The following is a 25,169-nucleotide window of genomic DNA, read 5'->3' on the forward strand; positions in this document are numbered from 1 at the left end:
GAGCGCGCGGCTGCCGGGGCGGACCCCGCCCCCGAGCGGCTCGGTGACGGACACCCGCCGCTTCCAACCGGAGGGGCCCGGGGCCGAGGCTGGCCAATCGGGGGCCTCGGTGGGCGGGGCGGCCGAGCCCGGCAGATTCGGCGGTCTGGCTTCAATATGGCCGCAGCGCGCAGCGTCAACGCAGAGAGCGGCCGTGAGGAAAAGGGGCCTGAGGGGTCGTGTCCGGAATCAGGGCCCCCCGGCGCCACCATCCCGAGGGTGAAGCTCCTCGACACGCTGGTGGACACCTTCCTCCAGAAGCTGGTCGCCGCCGGGAGGTAAGGGGGACGAAGCTGTAGGCGCGCGAGAGGCCTAGCGGAGCGGGCGCGGCGGCGGCCTGGTCACGTGGCCTCGTGCCCGGGTGGGGGCGGGCCGGCAGTCACGTGGTCTCGCGCGCGCCGTCCGGGGGCGGGGCGGGGCGCTCGGCGCTCTTCTCCCCCGCGGCCCGGCCGCCAGGGCGCGGGACGGCGGTCGCTGAGGTGTGGGGTGTCGACGACCTGATGCGGAAGTGCGGGCGGGTCGCGGGCCGTCCGCGCGGGGGTCGCGCTGTGTCCCCCGCGGGCGGTGCTGTGGCCGTGCTCCCCGCGCGGCCCGCGCCTCAGGGCGGCACGGAGCTGCGGCCGGCCCTGCGCCGGTGGGCGCAGTCCGCGCGCGTACGAGCGCCCTCCTGCGCGCGTCCGCGGGTGGGGACGTGCGGGGGGCAGAGTAGGCGCGGCGCTCGCTGAGACGGCGGGCGGCTCGGGGAAGGGAGCCCCCAGAGCGCGTGACGCCGAGCGGAAGCTGGAGCAGTGAGGGGTGGGGGAGAGCCTGCAGGCGGCGGACGCAGCTTGCGCAAAGGCCCTGAGGTAGTCAGGTCTGCTGGGGCAGGGGAGGTGGCGGCCTTTTCGTGCAGGACCTAGTTTCCAGAGTGGTTAATTTGATAAAATAACTTGTAATTGTTTTTATGGACCCGTCGTAAGGCGCCACCAAGATCTGTCCAGGCGAGGTCCCTTCTTTGTTTTAGTGTCCCCCCACCCCCGCTCATTCTTGTCTTCCTCTCCCCTCTCCATAGGCCCAGTTTCTGTTGGCTCTGTGTCCTCCGATTATTCATGTGCGTCTACAGTGTCGCAGGCTCTGTTCTAGGGGCTGGAGATGAACCTGTGGTCAAGGGGCCAGGAAGGTCCCTGCTCTCCTGGAGAAGGCGCACTAGTGCCATAAAGAGAAATAAATCAGGGTAAAGAAATAGAGCAGCGGGATGGGGGCGTCTGGGTTAGCGTGAGTGCAAGAAGCGACATTGGAGTATGTTTGCTTCCTTGTTGAATATGTTGTTTTGTCTGGGTATGTTTTAAGTTTATATGGATGATGACTGAGCTACATACAACTTTTTTCACTCAACACCATTTTTTTTTTTTTTTTTAAAGATCTAACCACGTACTGTAAGTGCATGTGGTTCAGGGCTTCTCAGGCTGCTTTTCATTCCATGATATGCATCCAGCGCTTACCCATCCCCGGTCACAGATCCCTGGTTGCCTCCGGACCCCTCCTCCACCGGTCATGCCCAGGTGTCTGTCCTTGTCCATGCTCTTGCGAGTGCTGGCATTTCTGGACGTAGATAACGGAGAGGGGCCCCTGGATTCTGGGGTTTACACCTACCTGTGGCTTGTCAGATTGCTTTCCAGAAAAGCTGTTCCAGTCTCCTCCATCCTCACCAGCACCGGGGTCCACCATTCTGACTCCCGCCGCTCTGGAGGTGTGGAGAGGGCTGGCCCACGGTGGTTTAACACCCCTGCTGCCTCACAGCTTCGGACATACCCTCATTAAGCTTGTCAGTCATATGGCTTCCTTTTCCAACAGCTGCCTACTCATTTCCTCCAGCTTTTATTTTTTTTCCAGACTCATCTTAAGATTTTATTTATTTGACAGAGAGAGAAAGAGCCCAAGCAGGGGGAGCAGCAGGCAGAGGCAGAGGGAGAAGCAGGCTCCCCGCTGAGCAGGGAGCCCAACTCAGGGCTCCATCCCGGGACCCTGGGATCATGACCTGAGCTGAAGGCAGACGCTTAGCCGACTGAGCCACCCAGGTGCCCCTTCTGTAGAGTTTTAAAGTTCTTTAAAGAACTCATGCCTTCTTTACTAGGTCACTACCTAGTCCTTCAGAGTTTCTGTTACTATTGTGAATATTCTCTATTTTTTTTTTAACATTAGTTACTGATGACTTAGAGAAACTACTGCTTTTTGTAAGATAGTTGTATCTTGCATTCTTGCTCCACTCTTATTAAAGTATAACCTCCCTCAAAATGCCCAAATCATAAATGTTCAGCTTGATAGCATTTTCACGAACGAGCACACCCATGTAACCAGCACCCAGATCAAGAAACAACCCCAGGAAGTGCTCGTATGCCCCCTTCCCATCTTTACCTTCAGCTGAAAGGGTAACCACTTTCCTGACTTCAGTTAACCAGACATTAGTTTTGCCTGGGTTTCTGCCCCGCCCCCCACTTTATTAAATGGAATCCTATGGTTTGTAATCTTTTATTTCTGACTTCTTTTCGTTGACATTGCCTTTGTGAGATTCACCCACATTGTCATCAAGGATTTGTAGCAAACAGTGATGTAATCATCTTTGCCTTCTTCCTAAAGTTCTCCACAGTGTTAAATTTTTGGTACGTATTTTTGGAAAATTATGAAAGTCCCTGTGTGTTTCTAGTTTTCTGAGAGGTTTTTAAGAAGTCATAATTATTTTTTTAAGTGTGTTTATGTAAGTAATGTCTACATCCAACATGGGGCTCAAACTCATAACCCAGAGATCGAGTCACACGCTCTTCTGACTGAGCCAGCCAGGTGCCCCTGAGGGAGGAGTCATAAATAGATGTTGAACTTTATCAAATGTTTTCTTCTTTTAATGAGATGATCTTGAATTTTTCTTTAGTTCATTAATATTGGTGATCTCCGTTGGTAGATATGGAAGTTAAACCATCTTTGCATTCTGGGAATAAATGTACTTGGTGTATTTTTAAAATACACTGTTAGGGGGCACCTGGCTGGCTCAGTCAGGGGAGCGTGTGACTCTTGATCTTGGGGTTGTGGGTTTGAGCCTCACGGTGGGTGGAGATTACTTAAAAATAAAATCTTTAAAAAAATAGACTGTTATAGTTAGATCTGTGTTCGTATGCTAATAAGTTAAATGGACCTATAATTTTTTTTTTTTTACTCTCCTTATTTGTTTATAGAATCAAAGATGTATTAGCCATGTATGAGGACTTGGACAGTACTCCCTCTTCTGAAACAGTTTATGTAAGATTGGGATTATCTGTGTCTTAAAAGTTTGCAAGAGGGGCTCCTGGGTGGCTCAGTCGTTAAGCATCTGCCTTGGGCTCAGGTCATAATCCCAGGGTCCTGGGATTGAGCCCCGCATCAGGCTCCCTGCTCAGTGGGAAGTCTGCTTCTCCCTCTACCACTCCCCCTGCTTGTGTTCCCTCTCTTGCTGTCTCTCTCTGTCAAATAAATAAATAAAATCTTTCATTAAAAAGAAAAAGTTTGCGGGGCACCTGGGTGGCTCAGTCGTTAAGCGTATGCCTTCGGCTCGGGTCATGATCCCAGGGTCCTGGGATCGAGTCCCACATAGGGCTCCCTGCTCCGCGGGAAGCCTGCTTCTCCCTCTCCCACTCCCCCTGCTTGTGTTCCCTCTCTCGCTGTCTCTCTCTGTCAAATAAATAAATAAAATCTTAAAAAAATGTATCTTTAAAAAAAAAAAAAAAGAAAAAGTTTGCAAGAGCTCATTTAGGCCAAGAACTTTTTGGCGTGGTTGAGGACAGCGGGCGTTAAGAGCCCTGATGCTGCTGGGGCGCCTGGGTGGCTCAGTTGTTTAAGCGACTGCCTTCGGCTCAGGTCATGATCCTGGAGTCCCGGGATCGAGTCCCGCATCGGACTCCCTGCTCGGCGGGGAGTCTGCCTCTCCCTCTGACTCTCCCCCTCTCATGCTCTCTCTCTATCACTATCTCTCTCAATAAATAAATAAAAATCTTTTTTTTTTTTAAAGATTTTATTTATTTATTTGACAGAGAGAGAAATAGCAAGAGCAGGAACACAAGCAGGGGGAATGGGAGAGGGAGAAGCAGGCTTCCTGCCGAGCAGGGAGCCCAATGTGGGACTCGATCCCAGGACCCTGGGATCATGACCTGAGCCGAAGGCAGACGCACAACGACTGAGCCACCCAGGCGCCCAATAAATAAAAATCTTAAAAAAAAAAAAAAAAAGAGCCCTGATGCTGGATGTGTCCTCCAGAGGGCACTGCAGACGTCTGGCATGGAGCGGTTTCTTGTAACAGCTACAAGTCCGCTCAGATTTGATTTCTTCTTGTAACAGAATTGCTGTTTTACAGGCATCCCCCCCACCCAAATCTGTCTCCTTTGTCTGTTATATTCTAACTTTTCAAAATGATTTAAATTTTTATTTAAATTAAATTTTTATTATTTTCCCCTTTTCCATTATATGCTGTTTTTCTTTTTTGGACTTTGTGTAGGCAGAGTTCTCTCTATCTTACTTTTTACAGAATTGGCTTTTAAAAAAAACTTTTGAGGTTTATTATGAGTCTCTATATCTTTGAAATCTATCTTTATCTTTATTATTTATTTGTTTTTATTTCTTTAGATTTGTTTTATTAGTCTCTTCCCAAGTTCTTGGGTTGAATATTTAGCTCTTTTCTTTTTCAGCCTTTTTTTTTGTTTTCTGAAAAATGTGCTTAAAACTATAAATTTTCAGGGCGCCTGAGTGGCTTAGTTGGTTGAGCGGCTGCCTTCGGCTCAGATCATGATCCCAGGGTGCTGGGATCGAGCCCCGCGTCCGGCTCCCTGCTCAGCGGGAAACCTGCTTCTCCCTCTCCCACTCCCCCTGCTTGTGTTCCCTCTCTCGCTGTGTCTCTCTCTGTCAAATAAATAAAATCTTAAAAAAAAAAAACAAAACTAAATTTTCATATGACTACTTTTGCTGGTTTCTACAAATTCTGGTATTTCATATTTTCATAGTCATTTAAGTTTTTAATTGAGATATAATTCTTATACCATGAAATTTACCCTCACAGTGCACAATTAGCACATTCACAGAGTTGTGCACCCATCACACTCTCTGGTTCTAGAACATTCTCATTGCCCCAGAAAGAAACCTCGTGTTTGTTAGCAGTCACTCCCCATTCCTCACCCCATCTCTCAGCAATCACCAGTCTATCTTCTGTCTGTGTGCATCTGCCAGTTCTGGACATTTCATCTATGCAGAGCATACCATACCTGGCCTAATGTGTCCGGATTCTCGCACTTCGCATAAGGAGTGATTTCAGGGTTCGTCCATGTCCCCTGTGTCAATACGTCACTCCTTTTTTTTTTCTTTTTTCTTTTTACTTATTTGAGAGAAAGAGAGCACATGAGAGGGGGGAGGGTCAGAGGGAGAAGCAGACTCCCCACTGAGCAGGGAGCCCGATGCGGGACTCGATCCCGGGACTCCAGGATCATGACCTGAGCCGAACGAAGGCAGTCGCTTCACCAACTGAGCCACCCAGGTGCCCTAACACGTCACTCCTTTTTATGACAATTGTATTCTGTTGTGTGGCTCTCCCTACCACATTTTTTTTTCTCCTGCATTGACTTGACACCCAGGTGGGGCAGTTTTCACCTTATTGTCTGTTATGAATAATGCTGCAAAGAGCATCACTGAACAAGTGTCCGGCTCTCCTGGGGAGACACCCACGAGTGGAATTGTTGGCTCATGTAATAACTCTGGGTTTCACTTTTGGGGGAATTGCCAAACTGTTTCCCAAAGCAGCTGTGCTATTTTACATAATTCCACCAGCTTGAGGTGTGGCAAGGGTTTCGAGTTCTCCACATCCTCACCCACACTCCTTACTGTCTGTCTTTTTGATGATAGCCTGTAGCCGGGCATAAAGTGATACCTCACAGTGCCTTGGATTTGTATTTTCCTAAGGACTACCGAGGCTGAGCACATTTCATGTGCTTATTGACCATTTTTGTATCTTCTTTGGAGAAATGTTGATTCAAATATTTTGCCCATTATTTATTTTTATATAATTTTTTTCATTTTATTTTTGTCTTTATTTTTTTTAAAGATTTTATTTGAGAGAGAGAGCACTAGAGAGAGAGCAAGCACGAAGGGGGGCAGAGGGAGACGGAGAAGCAGACTCTCCGCTGAACAGGGAGCCCAATGCAGAGCTCGATCCCAGGAAACTAGGATCATGACCTGAGCCGAAGAAAGCCAACTGGGCCACCCAGGCGCCCCTTTATTTAGTTTTAAATAATCTCTACACCCAGCATGAGGCTTGAACGCACAACCCTGAGATCAAGTTGCATGCTCCACTGAGTGAGCCGGCCAGGTGCCCCATATTTTGCCCATTTTTTAAGTGGGCTTTTTACTGTTAACTTGTAAGAGTTCTTATTTTGAGAAGTCCAATTTAGATCACTTATTAATGTGTATTTATTTAGAGAAAAAGTTGCGGAGAATTTTTTCTTTGGTTGCGGGTGGTTTTAGTGTCATATGTGAGAAACCACTGTCTGATTCAAGGTCACGGAGACTTACACCTGTGTTTTTTCTAATGAGTTGTATGGTTTTTGATCTTACGTTTGATCCATTTTGAGTTAGTTTCTGTGTATGGTATGAGAAAGGGGTCCAACTCCATTCTTTCACATGTGGACATAGTCATTTAAACTTATGGACTTTGTAACTTTCCTTACGATTTCTTCTTTAACCCAGTGATTATTTAGTAGTATGTTATTTGGTTTCCAGACATGTAATTTTTTTAAAGTTATCCTTTTGGGGTGCCTGGGTGGCTCAGTTGGTTAAGCGACTGCCTTCGGCTCAGGTCATGATCCTGGAGTCCCCGGATCGAGTCCCGCATCGGGCTCCCTGCTCGGCAGGGAGTCTGCTTCTCCCTCTGACCCTCCTCCCTCTCATGCTCTCTGTCTCTCTCTCTGTCTCAAATAAATAAATAAATAAATAATCTTTAAAAAAAAAAATAAAGTTATCCTTTTGTTGTGATTTCTAATTTTATCGCATTATGGTTAGATCACATGGTCTGCATGACACTGATTTTGGGGGGAACTTTTGACACTTTGAAATCATATGGCCAGTATGTGGGCAGTTTTTGTGAATGTTCCATGTGTGCTTGAAAAGATTGTGTGGGGGCGCCTGGGTGGCTCAGACGTTAAGCGTCTGCCTTCGGCTCGGGTCATGATCCCAGGGTCCTGGGATCGAGCCCCGCATCGGACTCCCTGCTCGCCAGGAAGCCTGCTTCTCCCTCTCCCACTCCCCCTGCTTATGTTCCCTCTCTCGCTGTCTCTGTCAAATAAATAAATAAAATCTTTATAAAAAAAAAAAAGATTGTGTGGTTTCTGTTTCCTGGGTGTAAAATTCTATATTTATTATCAGTTTCAACTGTTCAGTTTTATTAAAATCTTTTAGGGGCGCCTGGGTGGCTCAGTCGTTAAGTGTCTGCTTTCGGCTCAGGCCATGGTCCCAGGGTGTTGGGATCGAGCCCCGCATCGGGCTCCCTGCTCTGCGGGAAGCCTGCTTCTCCCCCTGCTTGTGTTCCCTCTCTCGCTGTGTTTCTCTCTGTCAAATAAATAAAAATCTTTAAAAAATAAATAAAATAAATAAAATATTTTATATGCTCATTAAAAAAATCTTGATTGAGCCATCCATTTCTTTTTAAAATCGCCAGTCACAATTTCTGTTTTGTTTATTTATTTTTAGTAATCTCTGCTCCCAACATGGGGCTGGAACTCACGACCCTGAGGTCAAGAGTCACACAGTCTACCAGCCAGGTGCCCCTGATGTTTCTTAAAGTCATGGCTGATCCTTTTTTTTTTTTTTCATGTTTGAGATATCTCCACCGATTTAAAAATCTCTATTTATTTCTAATGCTCTGAATACAATGACTTTAAAGGTACTCTGCAGAGGAATAGATTGTTGGCAGGACTGTCTACGGTCTTTCTAGAGGCTCTAGACTGATTTTTTTTGAGACTCCAACTCATATCATGTCAATGTCTTTTTTTTTAATTTTATTTATTTATTTGAGAGATAGTGAGACAGAGCATGAGAGGGGAAAGGGTCAGAGGGAGAAGCAGACTTCCCACTGAGCAGGGAGCCCGATGCGGGACTTGATCCCTGGACACCGGGATCATGACCCGAGCCAAAGGCAAATGCTTAACTAACTGAGCCACCCAGGCACCCCTTGTGTGTCAGTGTCTTTAAAAAGCATCCAGTAGGGGCGCCTGGGTAGCTCAGTTGGTTAAACATCTGCTCTGGTCATGGTCTCAGGGTCCTGGGATCAAGCCCCGCATCGGGCCCCCTGCTCAGCCAGGAGTCTGCTGCTCCCTCTCCCTCTGCACCTCCCCCTGGTCTCTCTCTCTCAAATGAATGAATCGTCTTTAAAAAAAAGTGAAAAAAGTGCCGAACCTTGACTGAGGTAGTAGCTACACAGGGTTACACATGTGATGTCCACACCAAGTGAGGTATGTGTGATAGCTGGTGAAATCCGAATGAGCTCTGTGGATTGTACACATTGGCTTCCGGGTTTTGTTTTGTTTTTATAATATTATCTTGTTTGTTTTGTTTTTAAGATTTTATTTATTTATTTGACAGAGAGAGAGACAGTGAGAGAAGGAACACAAGCAGGGGGAGTGGGAGAGGGAGAAGCAGGCTTCCTGCGGAGTGGGGAGCCCGATGCGGGGCTCAATCCCAGGACCCCGGGATCATGACCTGAGCCGAAGACAGATGCTTAACGACTGAGCCACCCAGGCGCCCCAATGGCTTCCGGGTTTTGATATCATACTATAGTTGTTCAAGCTGTTAACATTGTGGAGGGTACTTGTCTTTGCAACTTCATACAAATCTATAATTATTTCATTTTTTATTTTATTTATTTATTGATAGAATGATAGAGAGCATGAGAGGGAGGAGGGTCAGAGGGAGAAGCAGACTCCCTGCTGAGCAGGGAGCCCGATGTGGGACTCGATCCAGGGACTCCAGGATCATGACCTGAACCGAAGGCAGTCGCTTACCCGACTGAGCCACCCAGGCGCCCCTATAATTATTTCAAAATAAAGAGTTCAAAAAGGTTTATCTACAAAAGATATTGATCATAGGACAAAGTTCGGTGGGAGATAGTTGAAAATCACCTAAAATGTCCAACATTTGAAGAATGGTGGTTATACAAGTATAATAACTTGGACTAATAAAATACTCTGCTGGTATTTAAAATAACATTTTGGGGGCACCTAGGTGGTTCAGTCGGTTAAGTGGCTGCCTTTGGCTCAGGTCATGATCCCGGGGTCCTGGGATTGAGCCCCATCTTGGGCTCCCTGCTCAGCGGGGAGCCTGCTTCTCCCTCTTCCTCTGCCCCTCCCCCCCCTTGTGCTTTCTCTTTCTCTCTCTCTTAAATAAATAAAATCTTAAAAAAAAATAAAATTCTGTTTTGAATAATGTCTAATCATGGGAAAAAGATCACATAATGGTAAATTTTAAAATCAGGTTATGGAGGGAAGCATGCAGATCCCACATGAATATGATTTTTCTCTAATTGTATTAAAATTGCAGTTGGCTAGGGTTGCCTAGCGGCCCAGTGTGTGGAGCATGCAGCTCCTGGTCTCGGGGTTGTAGGTTCAAACGCCTGTCTATTGAGTGTAGACATTCCTTAAATAAAATCTTAAAAAAATTAAATTGCAGTTGACTGATTGACATGTTTCATTTTATAGTCATTTATTTATTTATTTTTAAAGATTTTATTTATTTATTTGACAGAGAGATAGGGAGAGCAGGAACACAGGCAGGGGGAGTGGGAGAGGGAGAAGCAGGCTCCCCGCCGAGCAGGGAGCCTGATGCGGGGCTCGATCCCAGGACCCTGGGATCATGACCTGAGCCAAAGGCTCAGGCTTAACGACTGAGCCATCCAGGCGCCCCACATTTTATAGTCATTTAAAAATGACAATTATTAGTTTAGTCTGGGCTTTTTTTTTTTAATCATTCCATTTTTTAAAAGTCTGAAGCGTTCTGTCTGACCTTAAAAAGCTTGTCAGCCCAGAGTCCCGTGCCTAACTGCCTGAGGTGGTGCAGACGGAGGCGACTGGGGGTAGAACGCAGGGGAGAGGAGGGATGGGGACTCCAGGACTCCCATCTTGTGGTGGTTGGGTGGAGGTGGTGCCATCCATCAGGAGCTGGGGGGAGAAACAGGTCTGGGGTTAAAAAACTGTTTGTACAGGTTCGGGCTTCTCTGCACTTTTGCTTCCTCCTCCCAGCGCCTGGCCAAGCCCAGGTCAGTTTTTGCCCGCACCCTCTGCCGCTTCCCCAGCCCATGGAGCAGCTCAGTGGAGCCTCTCCTCCTACCCCCGCCCCTCCTGCCCCCACCAGTCCTCTCCCCTTCTCCACAGCAGCTATTGGAAATGTCCATCATGCCCTTCAGCCTTTCCCCTGCACCCCGCCCCCATGCCCGGCCATGAGAATGATCCCCAACACCTGATCCATAGAGAAAACTGAGGTCACCAGGAGGAGTTCCTGCGTCTGTGGATCTGGCTGAGAGCCGCCCAGTCCCACATCCCCCTCGGTGTCACACTCTCGGTGTCACTCCCCTTACATCCAAGGCTGTGGCTGCAGGTCTCTCTTCCAGGCGCTAGTCCCCCATCTCCGGGTTTGTCTCCTGGAAGCAGTTTTGCCGTCATTCCCTTGAAACGTTCCTTTCAAGGTCATTAATAACTCTTTGTTGCTAAATAGTGTGGATTTTTTTTTCATATTTCGTCTGCTTGCTCTCGTCATATTTGACGCTGTTTAGCCACTCCTCTGCCCTTGACACTGTCCCTTGGCGTCCCACCAGTCTCTGCCCTTCTACCTTCTTGGGCTCCTCTTTGTCTCCTCGTCCTTGAATATGTGAGCTCTGGCCCTTCCTCACGTCCCTCTGCGCGTGAACGATCACATCCCATTGGATGGCTTGCCGCTTCTGACAGCCTTTGAGTGTCTGTGCACCGCTCCTTGCACTGGCCTCCAAGGTCCCGCGCTCTCCGGCCCCTGCCTGTGACTCGACACCTCGGGGAGACCTCCTCCTCTTCTGGCAGGCCGAGAGCTTTCCTGCCTCGGGGCATTTGCAGTTGAGGTCTGCTCTGCCAGGAATGGTTTTCCTCCATCTCTTGGTGCCCCTCTTTAGAGCCACCCTCCTCCCCTGGTTACTCTCTTTATCACGACACCTTAGTTTATTCCCCCGTAGCTCTCTGACAGTGCACAGTTCCCTTGTCCATGTCCCCCACGTAAGCCACGAAGACAGGGTCGGGTCTGTTTGATTCAGCGCTCTGCACTCACAGCTTATCGCGGCACCTGGCGCCCAGGAGACGCACAGTACATAGTTGGGGAGTCCGTGAGGATTCCCAGGCTGCATCTCTCTGCCGAGCATCGGGCTCCAGCCGTCTACTACTGGACTGTCCTCGGTGTCTCACAGAACCGTTAAGCTCAGCATGGTGGAGACGGGCCTGCTGCTCCCTCCGTGGTCTCTGGCTTGGTAGAAGATACCACTGTGTGCCCGTTCTCTAAGCCAGAGGTTTGGGAGTGCTCACCGATCCCTTGCTCCAGCCAGCCACCGAGCGCCGTTGAAGCAGTTTGCTCTCAGCCTGTTCCTTCCCTCCTGTGTGCCAGGGCTCGGGTTCAGGCCCCCCATCTCACTCCGTTGCTGCCGCTGCCTCCAGCCTGGCCCTCCAGCCTTAGTCCTGCCCCCTCCCCTACTGCTCACTTTGAAGCATGTCCTTCTCCTGCTTCAAAGGGTTAATTGGCTCAGGATGGTTTCCAGAATCAGCTCGGCACACGAGGCCATTCACTCCTTGGCCCCTCCCTCTCTCTCCAGCCGTGGTCAGGGCCATGGGTGTACAACACGTGCACACACATGACGTGGACACGCACACGTGCCCATGAGCTCCTCTGCAGCAATCTCCTCTTTCCACTGGCCACTTCTCCCTGCTAGGACCTCCTTCCCTCCATGTGCTTCGGCAGGAACTTGTGGCTGGTTTCACATAGAAAGGGTCAGGTATGAAAATACCCACTTTGAAGATGTATGCAAATACTTGACCTTCTCCCAAGCCCGGGAGTTAAAAGTCCTCAATCTCCAAACCAAGTCCTTATACCAGGACAGCAGTCTCTATGTACTACAAGCTAGTTTGTTCACATGTCCGCGATCCAGAGGGATGTTGTAAACCCCAGACTGATTTTCCCTACAACTCAGCCTACTTCTCATGTACCTCTTAGCTTGACCAGGAGGCAATCGTATGACGCACCCCGGAACTGCTGGCTGGGCTATCAGATCAGACGGACCTTTGCCCCACCACTGTCTCCAGGTCTTCCGTTTCTTGGGTCGGCTGAGGCAGAGACCCCCCACCTGTCCTCTCTCGGGGGTCAGAACATAGAAGCAGGCTTTGTGGGGGCTTACTGTTTGTGACCCGGACCTTGTCTTCTGAAAAGGAAGGATTCTGTTCTGTCCTCACAGCCTCCTGGACCTTCTGAGAGACCGCCATCCTCTTGTTTAGCTAAAGCAAGCAGACGAGGCTGTCCCCCTTTGGGGCTTCGTCACAAATCGGGGCCGCCAAGAGAGGCAGCTGGCTGGAGGCGGCAGTGGGCCCTGGAAGACTAGGTCGTCCCTTTCAGTGGCAAGGGGGCCACACCACCCCTGGCTGTGCCCCGAGGGTTGTCCGTCTGGGCCCGAGGGAGGAGGGGGTCCGAAGGTGTCCGCCGGTCGGGTCTGGCTGTGGTGGCCGACCAGGGTCTGTGGGACCAGACTTCAGGCTCCGTGCGGCCCCCGGAAGGGCGCAGAGTGCTCTGTGCGCCAGCTGGCTGCCTGCGGTCTTCCGAGGAGATGGCTCCTCGCGGGGCAGCGTGGTTCGCTAGAGAGAGTGTTGACACGAGACGCAGCCCCCGCCATATCTCACCCTCGTTGAGTGTGCCGGTGACCATGCTGCTGCTGGTGGCGGGTCTCTGCCACGCGGCGGGGCTCCGACTGTGGCTTCTTGGCGCCTCCAGGCCGCCCGCCGCCCTGCTTCACCCCTTCCGTGGCTGCGCCTGGCCTGGCCGCCCCGCCAGCCTGTGGGCCGGGGGCACCTGAGCCCGAGCCAGGGGGCTCCCCTGGGTCCCAGCCGTGCGACCTCGGGCAAGCTTCCCTCTCCTTGCCTCCGCTCCCTCATCTGAGAAATGGAGGTGGTGGTAGTCAAACCTGCCTGAGCGTCTTGTGAGGGAGCGCGGGGAATGGCGCTGCGGTCGGTTTCCTCATGCGTCCGCCGCAGGTCCCCCACCGCCTGGGCCTTCTGTCCTCTGGCCAACTCCTGCTTCCCGCTTGGGTCTCAGACTTTGCTTCCTCCGGGGCGTCTTCCCTGAGTTCCCTGCGAGGCCCCCTCTGCTATCCTGTCCTCGTTTTCCTGGGATTGATCCATCTTCCCTTCGTCACAGTATCCCCTTGAGGGCAGGGATCCTACGTGGGCATCTGTGGGTTTGTATGCTGAGCGAGGCCTGGCGCGCCGTCGATGCTCGGTGTTTGTCAGGTGAATCCACGAATACAGTAGTCCCCCGTGTCCCCAGAGTGGCCGTCCATGGGGTCAGTCGTGGTCACCCGCGGCCTGGAAGCAGATGACCCTCCTTCTGACATCCGGCCAGATGGTCAGGAGTAGCCCAACAGTCTGTCACATGCTGACGGCAGTCACCTCCCTCATCTCGCCACGTGGGCATCTCATCATTGGGCAGCATCACAAGAAGAAGGAAGGTGAATACGGTCCAGTAGGATATTGAGAGAGAGACCTCCCAGTGACCCAGACCCCGCCTCTGCAGGGAGGCATGCATCGGATCCCTGAGGCTCCAGGCGTGACAAGTGTGTGTGAATACTGTGTGTCATAGGAAGCCCCCCCCCACCATCTGGTGACTGAATGCCTGGCCACAAGGAGTAGGTGGTTCTTCCTCCATCCAGACCTTACTGCTCGGGTCCCCGAGCCAACTGAGCACCACCCACGGGCCCGGGATGCTGCTACTCATCTTCATCACGGTCCGTGCAGCCCCTGTCACCTGGGAACACGCTGCCACTCCCTGGATGGCTTCTGATGAGTGATTCCAGACCTCAGCGTCCCAGCTCTCTTCAGGAAACCCCAATAAATCCCTCTCCGCCCCACCAAAGAAAAACGTATTGAGAGAGAGACCACATTCACACAACTTTTATTGCAGTATACTGTTATAAGTATATTTTATAGAACAATTACTTTTATAGTGTTATTTATCTCCTATAGTACCTAGTTTATAAATTAAACTTTATCATAGGTATGTATGTTTGTTCAGGAAAAAGCATAGTATATATAGGGTTTGGGTTTATCCACAGTTTCAGGCATCTGTTGGGGGTCTTGGAATGTATCCCCGTGGATAAGGGAGACTACTGTACAATTACCTTGATGGAATTTTTTTTTATCTTTGTGTTAATATTTATCAAATCAGAAGTCTTTTTCAGAAAAAGTATCCCAATTTCAGATTCTCATTGTTAGGTTTCTGGTAGTTTCCAAAGGGAATCCAAGCAATAAAGGGTTAGGTTAGTCCCTGCAGGGGGCCTATTTATTCATTTGAGAGAGAGACAGGGTGCACATGAGCAGGGGGAGAGGGAGAGGGAGAAGCAGACTCCCCGCCGAGCAGGGAGCCTGATGTGGGGGGGGGGGGGGGCGGGGAACGACACAGGACGCAGAGATCATGACCCAAGGTGAAGGCAGACGCTCAACCGACTGAGCCACCCAGGCGCCCCTAATGAAGATTAATTTTTAAAAGGTAACTTCTTGCCACAGTTGTTGTAAATCACAGACTTGTGCTGTCATCAAGGAGCATTTCTCACTTTGGCTTCCCTTTTCTTTCTCAGGCCGGGGGCTGCCCCCCAGGCCTGGGCCTGAGGAAGGGCAGCGGGAAGGAGCTGACTGAGGAGCACCTGCTAGCGCAGCGGGGCAGCCTTCCCGGGGGGTGGACGGTGGGGAGCGTGCAGACCTGCTGTGTCAGGCACCGCAGCCTCTGTCCCAGGCACTGTGCGCCCCGTCCCGGGGCTGGGACCGAGGCGCCCTCTGGTGGACAGTCGGCGAAGGGACGCTCGGCGGGGCCGCCATCCGCCGGGTTGCACACCAGGCCCCCAGAGCCCGGGTGAGCCCGCGGAGCCACCTGCAAACCCCCACGTTGACAGACCTCGAGCGCTTGATTCTGGGCTTCAGTATATTTCTTTAAGATTCTGTTTATTTATTTGTCAGAGAGAGCACGAGAGCGAGAGCGCGTGCGCACAGGCAGGGGAACAGCCGGCAGAGAGAGAAGCAGGCTCCCAGCTGAGCACGGAGCCCAGTCCGGGCAGTCGCTTGACCGACTGAGCCACTCAGGCATCCCTGAGCTTCAGTATTTTGAAGTTAATTTTTTTTTAAGTTAAACTTCTGTGATAATGGGGCGCCTGGGTGCTCCGTCGGTGAAGCGTCTGCCTTCGGCTCAGGTCATGATCCCAGGGTTCTGGGATCGATCCCCACATAGGGCTCCCTGCTCGGTGGGGAGCCTGCTTCTCCCTCTCCCTCTGCCCCTGCCCCTGCTCGTGCTCTCTCCCTCTTTCTCAAATAAATAAATAAAATCTTTAAAGAAATAAAAAATAAAATAATAAACTTGTGTGATAACTCAGTTTGCAGTGAGTTTTTAGTGCAGTTAATGAAATATTGTGTAGGAAGGATTGAAGAGCAGGCCACTCTAGATCTCGGGGTGGTGAGTTCAAGTCCCACATGAGGCATAGAGGTTACTTTAAAAAATTAACTTAAAAAAAAGAGTGTAAGAGAAAAACTAGATTAAAATCAGTTAATATAGTTGTTTGTGTTTTGAAATTCAGTAAACACATTTCAAACAGTGACTTTGATGATAAATGTAGCCCTCTTTGGGGGGGCACGACTCAGCGTCTCTCTGTCGTGGGGTCAGTGGATTCTTCCTGCCGCTGGGCTGGCTTCTGTGCGGGCATCTGCCACTAGGATGCTTTTACAAAGCACTTGCCTTCTGCAAGGAGACTTCTCAACTCTGGGAAGCTAACTTTTTTTTTTTTTAAAGATTTTATTTGGGGCGCCTGGGTGGCTCAGTCGTTAAGCGTCTGCCTTCGGCCCGGGTCACGGTCCTGGGATCGAGCCCCGCATCGGCTCCCTGCTCCGCGGGAAGCCTGCTTCTCCCTCTCCCACTCCCCCTGCTTGTGTTCCCTCTCTCGCTGTGTCTTTTTCTGTCAAATAAATAAAATCTTAAAAAAAATAAGTGCCTTTCCATTAAAAAAAAAAAGATTTTATTTATTTATTTCACAGAGAGAGAGAGCGAGAGCAGGAACACAAGCAGGGGGAGTGAGAGAGGGAGAAGCAGGCTTCCTACGGAGCAGAGAGCCCAATGCGGGGCTCGATCCCAGGACCCCGGGATCGTGACCCAGGCCGAAGGCAGACGCTCAACGACTGAGCCACCCAGGCGCCCCATCCTGGAAGCCAGCTTACTGTTTGGCACCTCTGAGGGGGGCAGTGAGGACTGTTTTCCTGAAATTAGGGATACTAATTGTAGCTAACGTGGTGCTTGTCAGTGCGCTGGGCACCGTGCTAAGTACTTTACTTATGTGACCTCACAGTAATTCTGTGAGCGCGGACACACTATCCCCACTTGACAGAGCAGAACCTGAGGCAGGGAAAGGTAAAGAAGTTGTCACAGATCACTCATCTGATGAGAGGTAGAGGTAGGATTTGAACCCAGACAGAAAGGCCAAGATTCCGCAGACCCAGTGCACGTAGCCAGCACGCAGCTGGGTGGCCCCTTGCGTACCCTTGGAAGGCCAAAGCCAGGGCACCGTTCCAACAGAGGGCCAAGGGAGACTTGCAGAGAGGCCACCAGGGCTGCTCATGAGGGAGGGCTCCCCCACCCCATCAGCGCACGCCTGCTGGCCTGGAGTCCAGGGTAGCTGGGGGTGGGGCTGGTCTGCAGCTGCATCGAACAGTTCTGGGCACCCTGGAGATCCCAGTGATCCCAGTGACATTGCAGGGGGCGGAACGGCCCGGCATGTTTTCTAAAATGCATCACTTTTCCTGCTTTTCCCTTAGAGCATTTTTCTAGGAGATTCACAAGGGCATTTAAACCATTCCCAAGCCTGCCCTGGCTCTCGAGAAGGGAATTCCTGGCGGTGGGGATGGGGGGGTTGGAGGAAGGTGGACAAAGGCCCGGGCATCAGCTAGAGGATGAGGAAGCCCTGGGCGTGCAGTGTCCACCATGATGACCGCAGCTCACGCCGCCCTGGGAAGAGCGTCTGTTGCAATTCCCATCACGAGGAAAAACTTTTCTTCCCTGTTTTTTGTATCTCTGTGAGCTGGTGATGGGTGTTGACTACACCTCCTGTGCTCATCATTTCACTGTATATGTGAGTCAAAGCATCATGCCGTGTGCCTTATACAAGGAGGCATGGCAGTTACATCGCCGTAAACCTGGAAACAAAGCAAGGATCCCTGTCCTCTGTCTCGCTGACACCAGCCTCCAGTCCGGCTGCCTTCCCTCCGGGCCCATGCAGCAGGCATTCACCATTCGGGGATCTGCGTGGACGGGCTTCACTTTCACTGAGTCCTCAGAGCCCATCGGGGCCGTGGGAAGAGCTCTGCGCAGCGCGGCTGGCCCCCGGCCCCCGCCCCGGGCCCTCGCCGCTGCCGGCCTCCTGAGCGCAGCACAGAGGCCCACTCAGACCCTCTGCCGTCGAGCGGGCCAGGTGGAGGAACAGGATCGCCGGTGTCCAAGCCAAGCCCGTCTCAAGCCACAATTACCCAGTTTCAGTTCCAGCCCCGCTTGGGCAGGCGTCCTGCGTCTCCGCATTCCTCGTGTAGCCACAGACTGTGTGGCGAGGGGGGCTGGCGGCACACAAGACGCCTGGGGCCCCACCGAGGCTGAAGGGTGCCCGCCGTCCATCCCTTGCCCTGGCCACGAGTGCCAAGGTTTAGCCCCCAAGGGGTGTCGGCGTCCAGTGTGGACAGGCACACAGGGAGAGACCGTCCCCTCCCGTGGAGCCACTGGCAGAGGCTTGCAACCAGCCCTCCAGAAATAAATCCCTGGCTTACTGCGTTTGCCAGTTGCCAAGGTGTAAACGCTCAATCCGGAGTCCTGGAGAGATGGCAGCAGGGCGCCTTACAGTGTTTCCACACGGAGGATGTCAGCCGCCTCCAGAGCCTCGAGAATGTGCTGCATTAGGAAGTCGTGTGTCTTGAATAGTTAGTACCATTTCTTTTAACATTTACTGCCAGATTATATAACTTAGTGTTCAGTATGGCCGTATTGAACAGCAGGCTCACAGATTTCCTGAAAACGTAGCAGGTGTCCCTTGCAAGCCCCTGGGCACTCTCAAATGTCACCTGCTCCACAGATACTGTGTAGGGCAGGACCTGGGCGGGGAGGCCGAGAGCCATGAGAAGGGGGGACCAGCAGTGATCCTCCCGGGTGGGGTGGGGGCTAGGCGCCGTCTTCCAGGGACCCAGTCCCCTGTGTGTCCCAGGGACCCAATCCTCTGTGTGTCCCAGGGACCCAATCCCCTGTGTGTCCCACAGCCCCGCAGCCGAGCACAGGTGTGGGCAGTTATGTGCTTGGGGTCTCCCTCGCTCAGACACTTCCTGCAGGTCACTGAACACCCCCAACCCCAGCTTAAAGACGATTCCAAGACCCTGTTCCTTCAGAGCGCCCTCCACAAGTGGCCGTCCCCACGGTCTCCTGTGTTTCTGTGTCTGTTGGCACCTCTCTGCCCAAAGCTCCCAGAGGGCCGTGCGGCTCCCTCCCCGCAGAACATCCAGTACCTGGTTGGCGGCCAGCACCGAACCCTGGCAGAAGGTGACGGGCCCGAGGGAGAAGGTAGAGACACAAGAAAGCAGGGAGTAGGGAGAGAAAAGGCAGGAGACTTCTAAGAGAGCAAGCCACTGGGAGCGTCCTGGGTACCCTCTGATCTTTCCAGCTACGAGAATGGATCAGGGATCCAGCTCTCAACTGCCAGTGACAGAGACCTGATTTTAAAAGACGTGGACAGGGGCACCTGGGTGGCTCAGTCGGTCAAGCGGCTGCCTTTGGGTCAGGTCATGATCTCAGGGTCCTGGGATCGAGCCCCACGTGGGGCTCCCTGCTCAGCGGGGAGCCTGCTTCTCCCTCAGCCTGACACTCCCCCTGCTTGTGCGCTCTCTTTCACTCTCTCTCCCTCTCAAATAAATAAAATCTATTAAAAATTTTCTTTAGAAATGGTGTGAACAAGAAGAGGAATCCATTACCCCCCTAACTAGCAGCCCCGAGGTGGGTGGCTCTAGCTTGGTGTCTTCGGCGGCTTGATGATGTCCTCAGACACCCCAGTTCCTCTCTTCCATTCAGCCTCCTTAGGGAATGAACTCTGCCCTCAAGCCAGGGCCCCCACAATGGCTGGGAGCTGGAGACCTAGCCTCCAGCACGTGTCGTCCCATCCTACAAAAGGGGCATCCTTCCCGTGTGGCTCCTTTGAGGAGGAAGGATGCCTCTGCCTGAGGCCACATGTCCTGTCCTAGTCCAGCCCGGCAAGGGGACTGGAACAACCCGAGTTTCTCAAGGACCGCGGCCCACACCAGCAGCAGCCTCCCCTGGGAGCTAGTTGGACACTGCGGGGGCGGCTGGCGCCGAGTCCTAGCAAGCCCTCCCGGTGATTTGATGCACCATGGTGGATAGGCGTGACCCACCGTGTAAGGGGAGACCCCTGAGCTCAGCTGGGCTCTGCTGAGAGGCAGTGAGGACCCTGGGGACAGGTGAGGCCGAGCGGAGCTGCAGGCCTTTACCCAGGGCCCCACGGCTGGGGGCGCGGGGAGATGGGGGTGGCCGGGCCGGGGCTGTGGCTGGCTGTGCACGTGACCCTCCACCTGGCCGTCTCTCCTTCCCGCCAGCTTCCAGAGATTCACGGACTGTTATGAGCGCCTCTACCAGGTGCAGCCTGGGATGACACAGCGAGTCTATGACAAGTTCGTCACCCAGCTGCAGACATCTGTCCGGGTGAGTGGCAGGGAGCGCAGCAGGGGGCGCTGGCTCGGGCCCTCTGGGTCCTCAGCGCTTAGAGCTGCCCGCGTGGCTGCCATCCGTTCCCTGGCGTGTCCCCGCTCTCGTGGTCCGGTGCCGTGCCCCGTGCTGTCTGCCCCACGGGCTCCTGGCCTCCCCGCGTCCCCAGCGCCTGGTGCAGGGCCAGGTGCAGAGGAGACACTTAACTGTGCGATTCCGCGGAGCTGCGTGCTGCAGGGAGTACCGGACCGGGACTGTGTTCGTGTCTTCCAGGAACGGTGATCTCTTCAGAGGGCTCCACTCCCGCGCGCTCGTGCTTCGGGGCGGCGGGAAGCACCGGGGCGTGTCTGGCACCAGCAGCTGGGCCTGGGGCTGCAGCATCCCAAGGTGCTGGGCACAGGCTCTGCTCAGATGTTTCCCATTTGCTACTTCCTGTTCTTAGTTATTAAAGTCGCATGGAGAGAAGTTGGAATGTTGGTACAAAGACACCGAAATTGGCCCAGATCTTACTGAGTCCTGCCCACGGTTTGGCGTATTTTCACGGTGGGCTTGTCTGGTGTCATTGGAGCTCTTTCCTGCTTGCTCTTCAGGAGGAAATCTCTGAGATCAAAGCGGAGGGGAACCTGGAAGCGGTCTTGAACTGCTTGGACAAGATCGTACAAGAAGGCAAAGACCGCACGGAGCCGGCCTGGTGAGAAGTGGCTTCGCGCGTGGGCCTTGGGGCGCAGCAAGCCCGTCCTCCCCTCTGGGGAAGGAGAGCCTCGTAGCCGGCGCGTGCTGTCGGGGGCTTGGGGCCGACTGGGGGGGGGCCGTCCTTGCAGGGGGCTCATTTCAGGACCCATCTGCCCGTCGGCAGGAGGTGGAAGGGTGGATTTGCAGTCTCTGTCAGGCCGGCCCGGCGTCTGGTTTTTATTCACTTGTCCATTTAACAATATTTAGGGACACCCTGTATGCCCCAAACGGTTTTACATGCCTGGGATTCAGCGGTGAACAAGACCGCCAGAGCTGCTGCCCTGGGGCTGACATCCCCGCGGGCAGCCTCGCGGCCTGGGGCGTCCCACGCGGAGCTCCTGCCTCCCCCCACTCTCCCTGCCTGAACTGTCTGAGGCCAGAGCCAGGAAACACCTTTCTCGTGCTTTCCAGTTTCTTTGTTTTGTGACTTTAACACGTAAGAGAAATGAGTTTTAGAGCTGGAAACAAATTTTTTAAAGGACCTCTGGTGGCTTCCACCCCACTGCCCACTGGAACCAACCCATCCCCTCGCTCTGGGCTTTCAGGACCCCCATCCTCTTGCCTCCAGACCCGCCCGCCTCATCTTCCCACGTTAGCCAGCACTTGCTGGGGCCCCTCCGGGTCCCCCAGTCTCCGGCTCACTGAGGAGCGGGTGCGCGGGGTCCCACGGACAGAGGCAGTAGCTGGAAGGTCGCCTCCCGTCCTGGAGCGCTAGACATGGGGGGCGCAGACGTGGGCGGGGAGAGCGGGCAGAGGGGGCCCCTGGGCGCCGAGCTGAGCGCCAGCCGGTGAGTGCCAGTGGAAGCCCGCCCCGCTAGAGGCCGCAGGTGGGAGGCCACGGCAGCCTCACCCACACACGTCCTCCCCACCCCGTCCCCTGGCCCCGGTGGGATCGCAGGCGCCCCAGCGGGATCCCGGAAGAAGACGTGCGCAGCGCCCTGATGCCCTACTTCCTGCAGCAGCGGGATGCCCTGCAGCGCCGTGTGCACAGACAGGAGGCCGAGAACAGGCAGCTGGCCCAGGCCGTCCTGGCCGGGCGGGGGCGGGTGCAGGAGCTGCAGCGTCAGGGCGAGGCGAGGCAGCAGGCCTGGCAGGTGAGCGTCCCGGGCCTGGTCCCCAGCCCAGGGGACCGGCTCCTCCTGTCAGTCAGGGCTAGCGCTCCGTGGCCGTGGGGTTCTCCACGTGACCGATCCCCAGGAGCTTTAAAACGTGCACATTAGGGGGCGCCCGGGGCGGGGGCAGCCGGTTGAGTGTCCGATTCGGTCTCGGCCCAGGTGGCGATCTCAGGGTCATGAGATCGAGCCCCACGTCGGCCCTGCACTCGGCGGGGAGTCTGCTTGAGATTCCCCTTTCACTCTCTCTCTGCTCGCCCTCTCTCCCTTCCTCTCTCTCAAAAAGTGGCTCCAGTCCAGGGTTGTGGGCAGGGCTCGAGTGGCTGCACCACGTTGGGCTCGCTCCGCCATCCAGATGGCCAGCTTGTGTTTACTTATAACCACTTGGTGGTTCCCTTCCTGGGACAGGCCTTCCTGTTCCTCACAGCAGTGGGCCCCCAAATCCCTGGCTCCCGGGTCCCCGAGCCTTGGAGAGCCGGCCGCAGGAGCAGGCCCAGTGGCTCTCTTCCTTCTTGTCCTCGCCCCCTCCCTGGCTCTGGGGCACTGGGCAGCAGGCACCCACTCCTTCCGTGTCGTCCTGGGGGAAAGAGGCCTGGAGTCAAGCCGAGTGGAAGGAAAGGTTTGGATTTTCTCGTGTCCTGTTTGTCCCCTCCTCCTGCTTCCAGGCCCTGCACAGAGAACAGAAGGAGCTGGTGGGTGTGCTGGGGGAGCCCGAGTGAGGAGGTGGCGGCCGGACCGGGGCAGTCGAGCTCGAGGGCCTGGGCGAGCTGCCTCTGACAACCACTGAAATCATGCCCAGTCCCTGAGCGGGGATGGAATGAGCTGCAGGATGAGGCCTGACCGTCCCTCCTGCTTTGAGGCTCCCTTGGGGTCACACACACAGCCCCTCACCCCTTTCAGACCCTTCCCTGTTTTCTTCTAACTTGAGGACTGTTGGCCAGCTCCCGTGCTGGGAATCAGGCACCGGGCTCTCTGTCCTCCAGGTCGGGGCCAGCCGGCCGCCCCACCCGTTCCTGAGCGCCCCCGGACCTGGCTCGGGGAGTCTGTGTTCGGTCTGCCCCAATTGCCCCCTTGCCAGTCAGCCCGAGGGACTGTGCCATGTTCTCCCCACATCCATAAATAAATTTCCTCCACTGTAATCTGTGAGGATGCTTCCTCTGCTCGGTCTCTCCAGCCTCTCCTGGGCCAGGGCTCCCCGCCAGGCCCCCCGCCAGGCCCCAGCGCTGCTCTGGGGGCCTCCAGGCTGGGGTGGGCTGGTGGGGGCGCACCTGACCATCACGTGCAGGGGGGCAGCGAGCCCCTCGGCATGGAGACCAGGACTCCTGGGTTCCACCCTTCTCTTTGCCACTCGGGTTCATTGTGAGAAAGCCCCGGGCGGGCCTCCCTCAGTGTTGCGCGTGGTGAGCTCATGCACACACAGGCAGATGGGCGCTTCCTCTGACCCGCCGGTGAAGTGGATGGGTACACGCGGGGCGCAAAACTGTTTTCCCTGGAGAGGGCCTCACCCTGGGGAGGCTTGGTTGGGTCTGTCTGGGGGCACTGGGGACACTGAGCCCAGTGGGGGCGCAGCATTCACACGGGAGACCCCCCTCGTGCCCGGCTGCAGGCCATGGGGTGGGCAGTGAGGCCGGGCTCGAGGACGTCCTCCCTCCAGGCGGGGCTGAGTGGGCGTGGCCCTCAGCTGTGCTGGGATGGGGTTTTTCGGACTGGACGTCCGTGTCTTGATAGGCCCCCACAGTTGTTAACCTTGAGGAGGCCGTCAGGGCAGGAGGAGGGTCAGAGGGTCAGAGGTGCGCTCCGTCTCCCGGCTCCTCACAGGCCCTGCTCTCCCCCTGCGAGGGGCGCTGGGAGAGGGTCCCCACTGCCCTGAACAGAAGAGCTGTCTTTATCTGACAGCCCACCTCAACGGTTTCGGGTCCCTGGCCTGCTGTTACTGGGCGTTGCTGGCCGCAGGGGCAGGGCACCTCTGCCTCCGGGTGAACCAGGGCATTGCTGCCTCGGGCCCCTCCCTCCCTGCGGTTTGGCTCCTGCCCTTGGGGCCAGCAGTGCAAATCACAGCCTTCCAGAGGCAGCCCAGCCCTACTGGAGTCTGTTTTAGACCTGGAGCCCCCTTTCTCCCCAGGCTCCCCTCCCGCCTCTCCCGGCCTGCCCTGCTGATGCTCAAACTCAGGCTGGAGCTGAGGACTTGGGGTGCACCCCTTGGGGAGGGGCTGGGCCTGCCCAGGCAGCTCTAGTTCCAACCACAACATCCTTTGGGGTTTGGCCTTCAGAGCTGGGGGGGATGACTTCCAAATAGCCCTGGTGGATCCTCCCGTGACCCACCCACAGCATGGTGGGTGCCCCCCCCTCGCCTCCAGGGCACAACCCAGAGTATAAAGGGTGCTGGCTGCAGGGCCAGAATCAGACCAGCTGAGGCCCAGCAGCAGCCCGGCAGCCGCTCCCAGACACGGACAGACAGGACACACCCGCCATGAGGCCCGTGACCGTCCTCGCCCTACTGGCCCTGGTCGCACTCTTCCTAGCTGGCGCAGCAGGTGAGTGCCCCGCCTCCGGTCCAGCCACCCTCCTGCAGGCTCTGTCCTGGTGGGGGAGCCCCAGGGACGAGCAGGGGTGAACCGGGCCCTCTCCTTTGCAGATGCGAAGCCCAGCGGTGCGGAGTCCCGCAGAGGTGCAGGTATGAGGCAGGGCCTGGTGGGGGGCGGGCGCGCATCACTCCACGGGGCTGCCCGCCGTGCTTCCCAGGCCCTGAGCCACCTGATCCTGCCTTTCTGCTCCACAGTCTTCGTGTCCAAGCAGGAGGGCAGCGAGGTGGTGAGGAGGCTCCGGCGTTACCTGGACCCCTGGCTGGGGTGAGTGCTCTCCAGGGCCCAGCCTGGGGGATGGGCGGGGAGAGGGCAGCCCCCTGCCCAGGGCTCCGCGGAGCCCCCAGGGCCGTGGGAGGAGGAGGCGGGCATTTGTCGTGGAGGCTGATGGCGCGCTCTTGGCGTGTCAGAGCCCCAGCCCCCTACCCGGATCCCCTGGAGCTCAAGAGGGAAGTCTGCGAGCTCAACCCCCACTGTGACGAGCTGGCTGACCACATCGGCTTCCAGGACGCTTACCAGCGCTTCTATGGCACGGTCTAGAGCAGGCAGCCCCGCTGGCCTGGCTGGCAGCGCCCCCACCCTGGCTCCCCTCCCCTCTCCCCGGCCCCCCTGCCCCGCAAGTGTGGGGTCCCCATCATCCCAGCTGCTCCAGAATAAACTCCGGAAGAGGAAT

At 54.8% G+C, this 25,169-nt stretch overlaps 2 protein-coding genes across 5 annotated transcripts; both read left to right on the forward strand.

Moving 5' to 3' along the window:
* PMF1 (polyamine modulated factor 1) lies at window positions 1-24,403 on the forward strand. Of its 4 annotated transcripts, none has more exons than XM_045876629.3 (5): window positions 1-317; window positions 19,962-20,067; window positions 20,661-20,761; window positions 21,701-21,896; window positions 22,580-23,058. In XM_045876629.3, exons 1-5 carry the CDS (start codon window positions 157-159, stop codon window positions 22,631-22,633), a joined length of 618 nt encoding a protein of 205 aa, XP_045732585.1. In that variant the 5' UTR covers window positions 1-156; the 3' UTR covers window positions 22,634-23,058. The 4 variants fall into 4 exon arrangements, with proteins under 4 accessions (XP_045732585.1, XP_064449802.1, XP_064449803.1 ...); XM_064593732.1 differs by lacking the exon at window positions 22,580-23,058 and adding an exon at window positions 24,272-24,403 and having other exon boundaries at window positions 80-317; XM_064593733.1 differs by lacking the exon at window positions 22,580-23,058 and adding an exon at window positions 24,272-24,403 and having other exon boundaries at window positions 80-317; window positions 21,762-21,896.
* BGLAP (bone gamma-carboxyglutamate protein) lies at window positions 24,308-25,168 on the forward strand. The gene is made up of 4 exons (XM_045876631.3): window positions 24,308-24,448; window positions 24,550-24,588; window positions 24,694-24,763; window positions 24,907-25,168. Exons 1-4 carry the CDS (start codon window positions 24,385-24,387, stop codon window positions 25,034-25,036), a joined length of 303 nt encoding a protein of 100 aa, XP_045732587.1. The 5' UTR covers window positions 24,308-24,384; the 3' UTR covers window positions 25,037-25,168.
* Window position 25,169: the final 1 nt, after the last annotated feature.

This window comes from Mirounga angustirostris, unplaced genomic scaffold, assembly GCF_029215605.1.
Source record: "Mirounga angustirostris isolate CCGP_5_RB_7025 unplaced genomic scaffold, mMirAng1.0.hap1 SCAF_6, whole genome shotgun sequence".
Lineage (NCBI taxonomy): Eukaryota > Metazoa > Chordata > Mammalia > Carnivora > Phocidae > Mirounga > Mirounga angustirostris.

Excerpts from the sequence above, each read along its gene's own strand:
- PMF1 (XM_064593732.1), top strand. The coding sequence starts at position 157 with ATGGCCGCAGCGCGCAGCGTCAACGCAGAGAGCGGCCGTGAGGAAAAG. Across the intron at positions 20,068-20,660 it reads AGCTGCAGACATCTGTCCGG|GAGGAAATCTCTGAGATCAA; the intron begins GTGAGTGGCAGG and ends CTTGCTCTTCAG. Across the intron at positions 20,762-21,700 it reads GACCGCACGGAGCCGGCCTG|GCGCCCCAGCGGGATCCCGG; the intron begins GTGAGAAGTGGC and ends GTGGGATCGCAG.
- BGLAP (XM_045876631.3), top strand. The coding sequence starts at position 24,385 with ATGAGGCCCGTGACCGTCCTCGCCCTACTGGCCCTGGTCGCACTCTTC. Across the intron at positions 24,449-24,549 it reads CTTCCTAGCTGGCGCAGCAG|ATGCGAAGCCCAGCGGTGCG; the intron begins GTGAGTGCCCCG and ends TCTCCTTTGCAG. Across the intron at positions 24,589-24,693 it reads GGAGTCCCGCAGAGGTGCAG|TCTTCGTGTCCAAGCAGGAG; the intron begins GTATGAGGCAGG and ends TCTGCTCCACAG.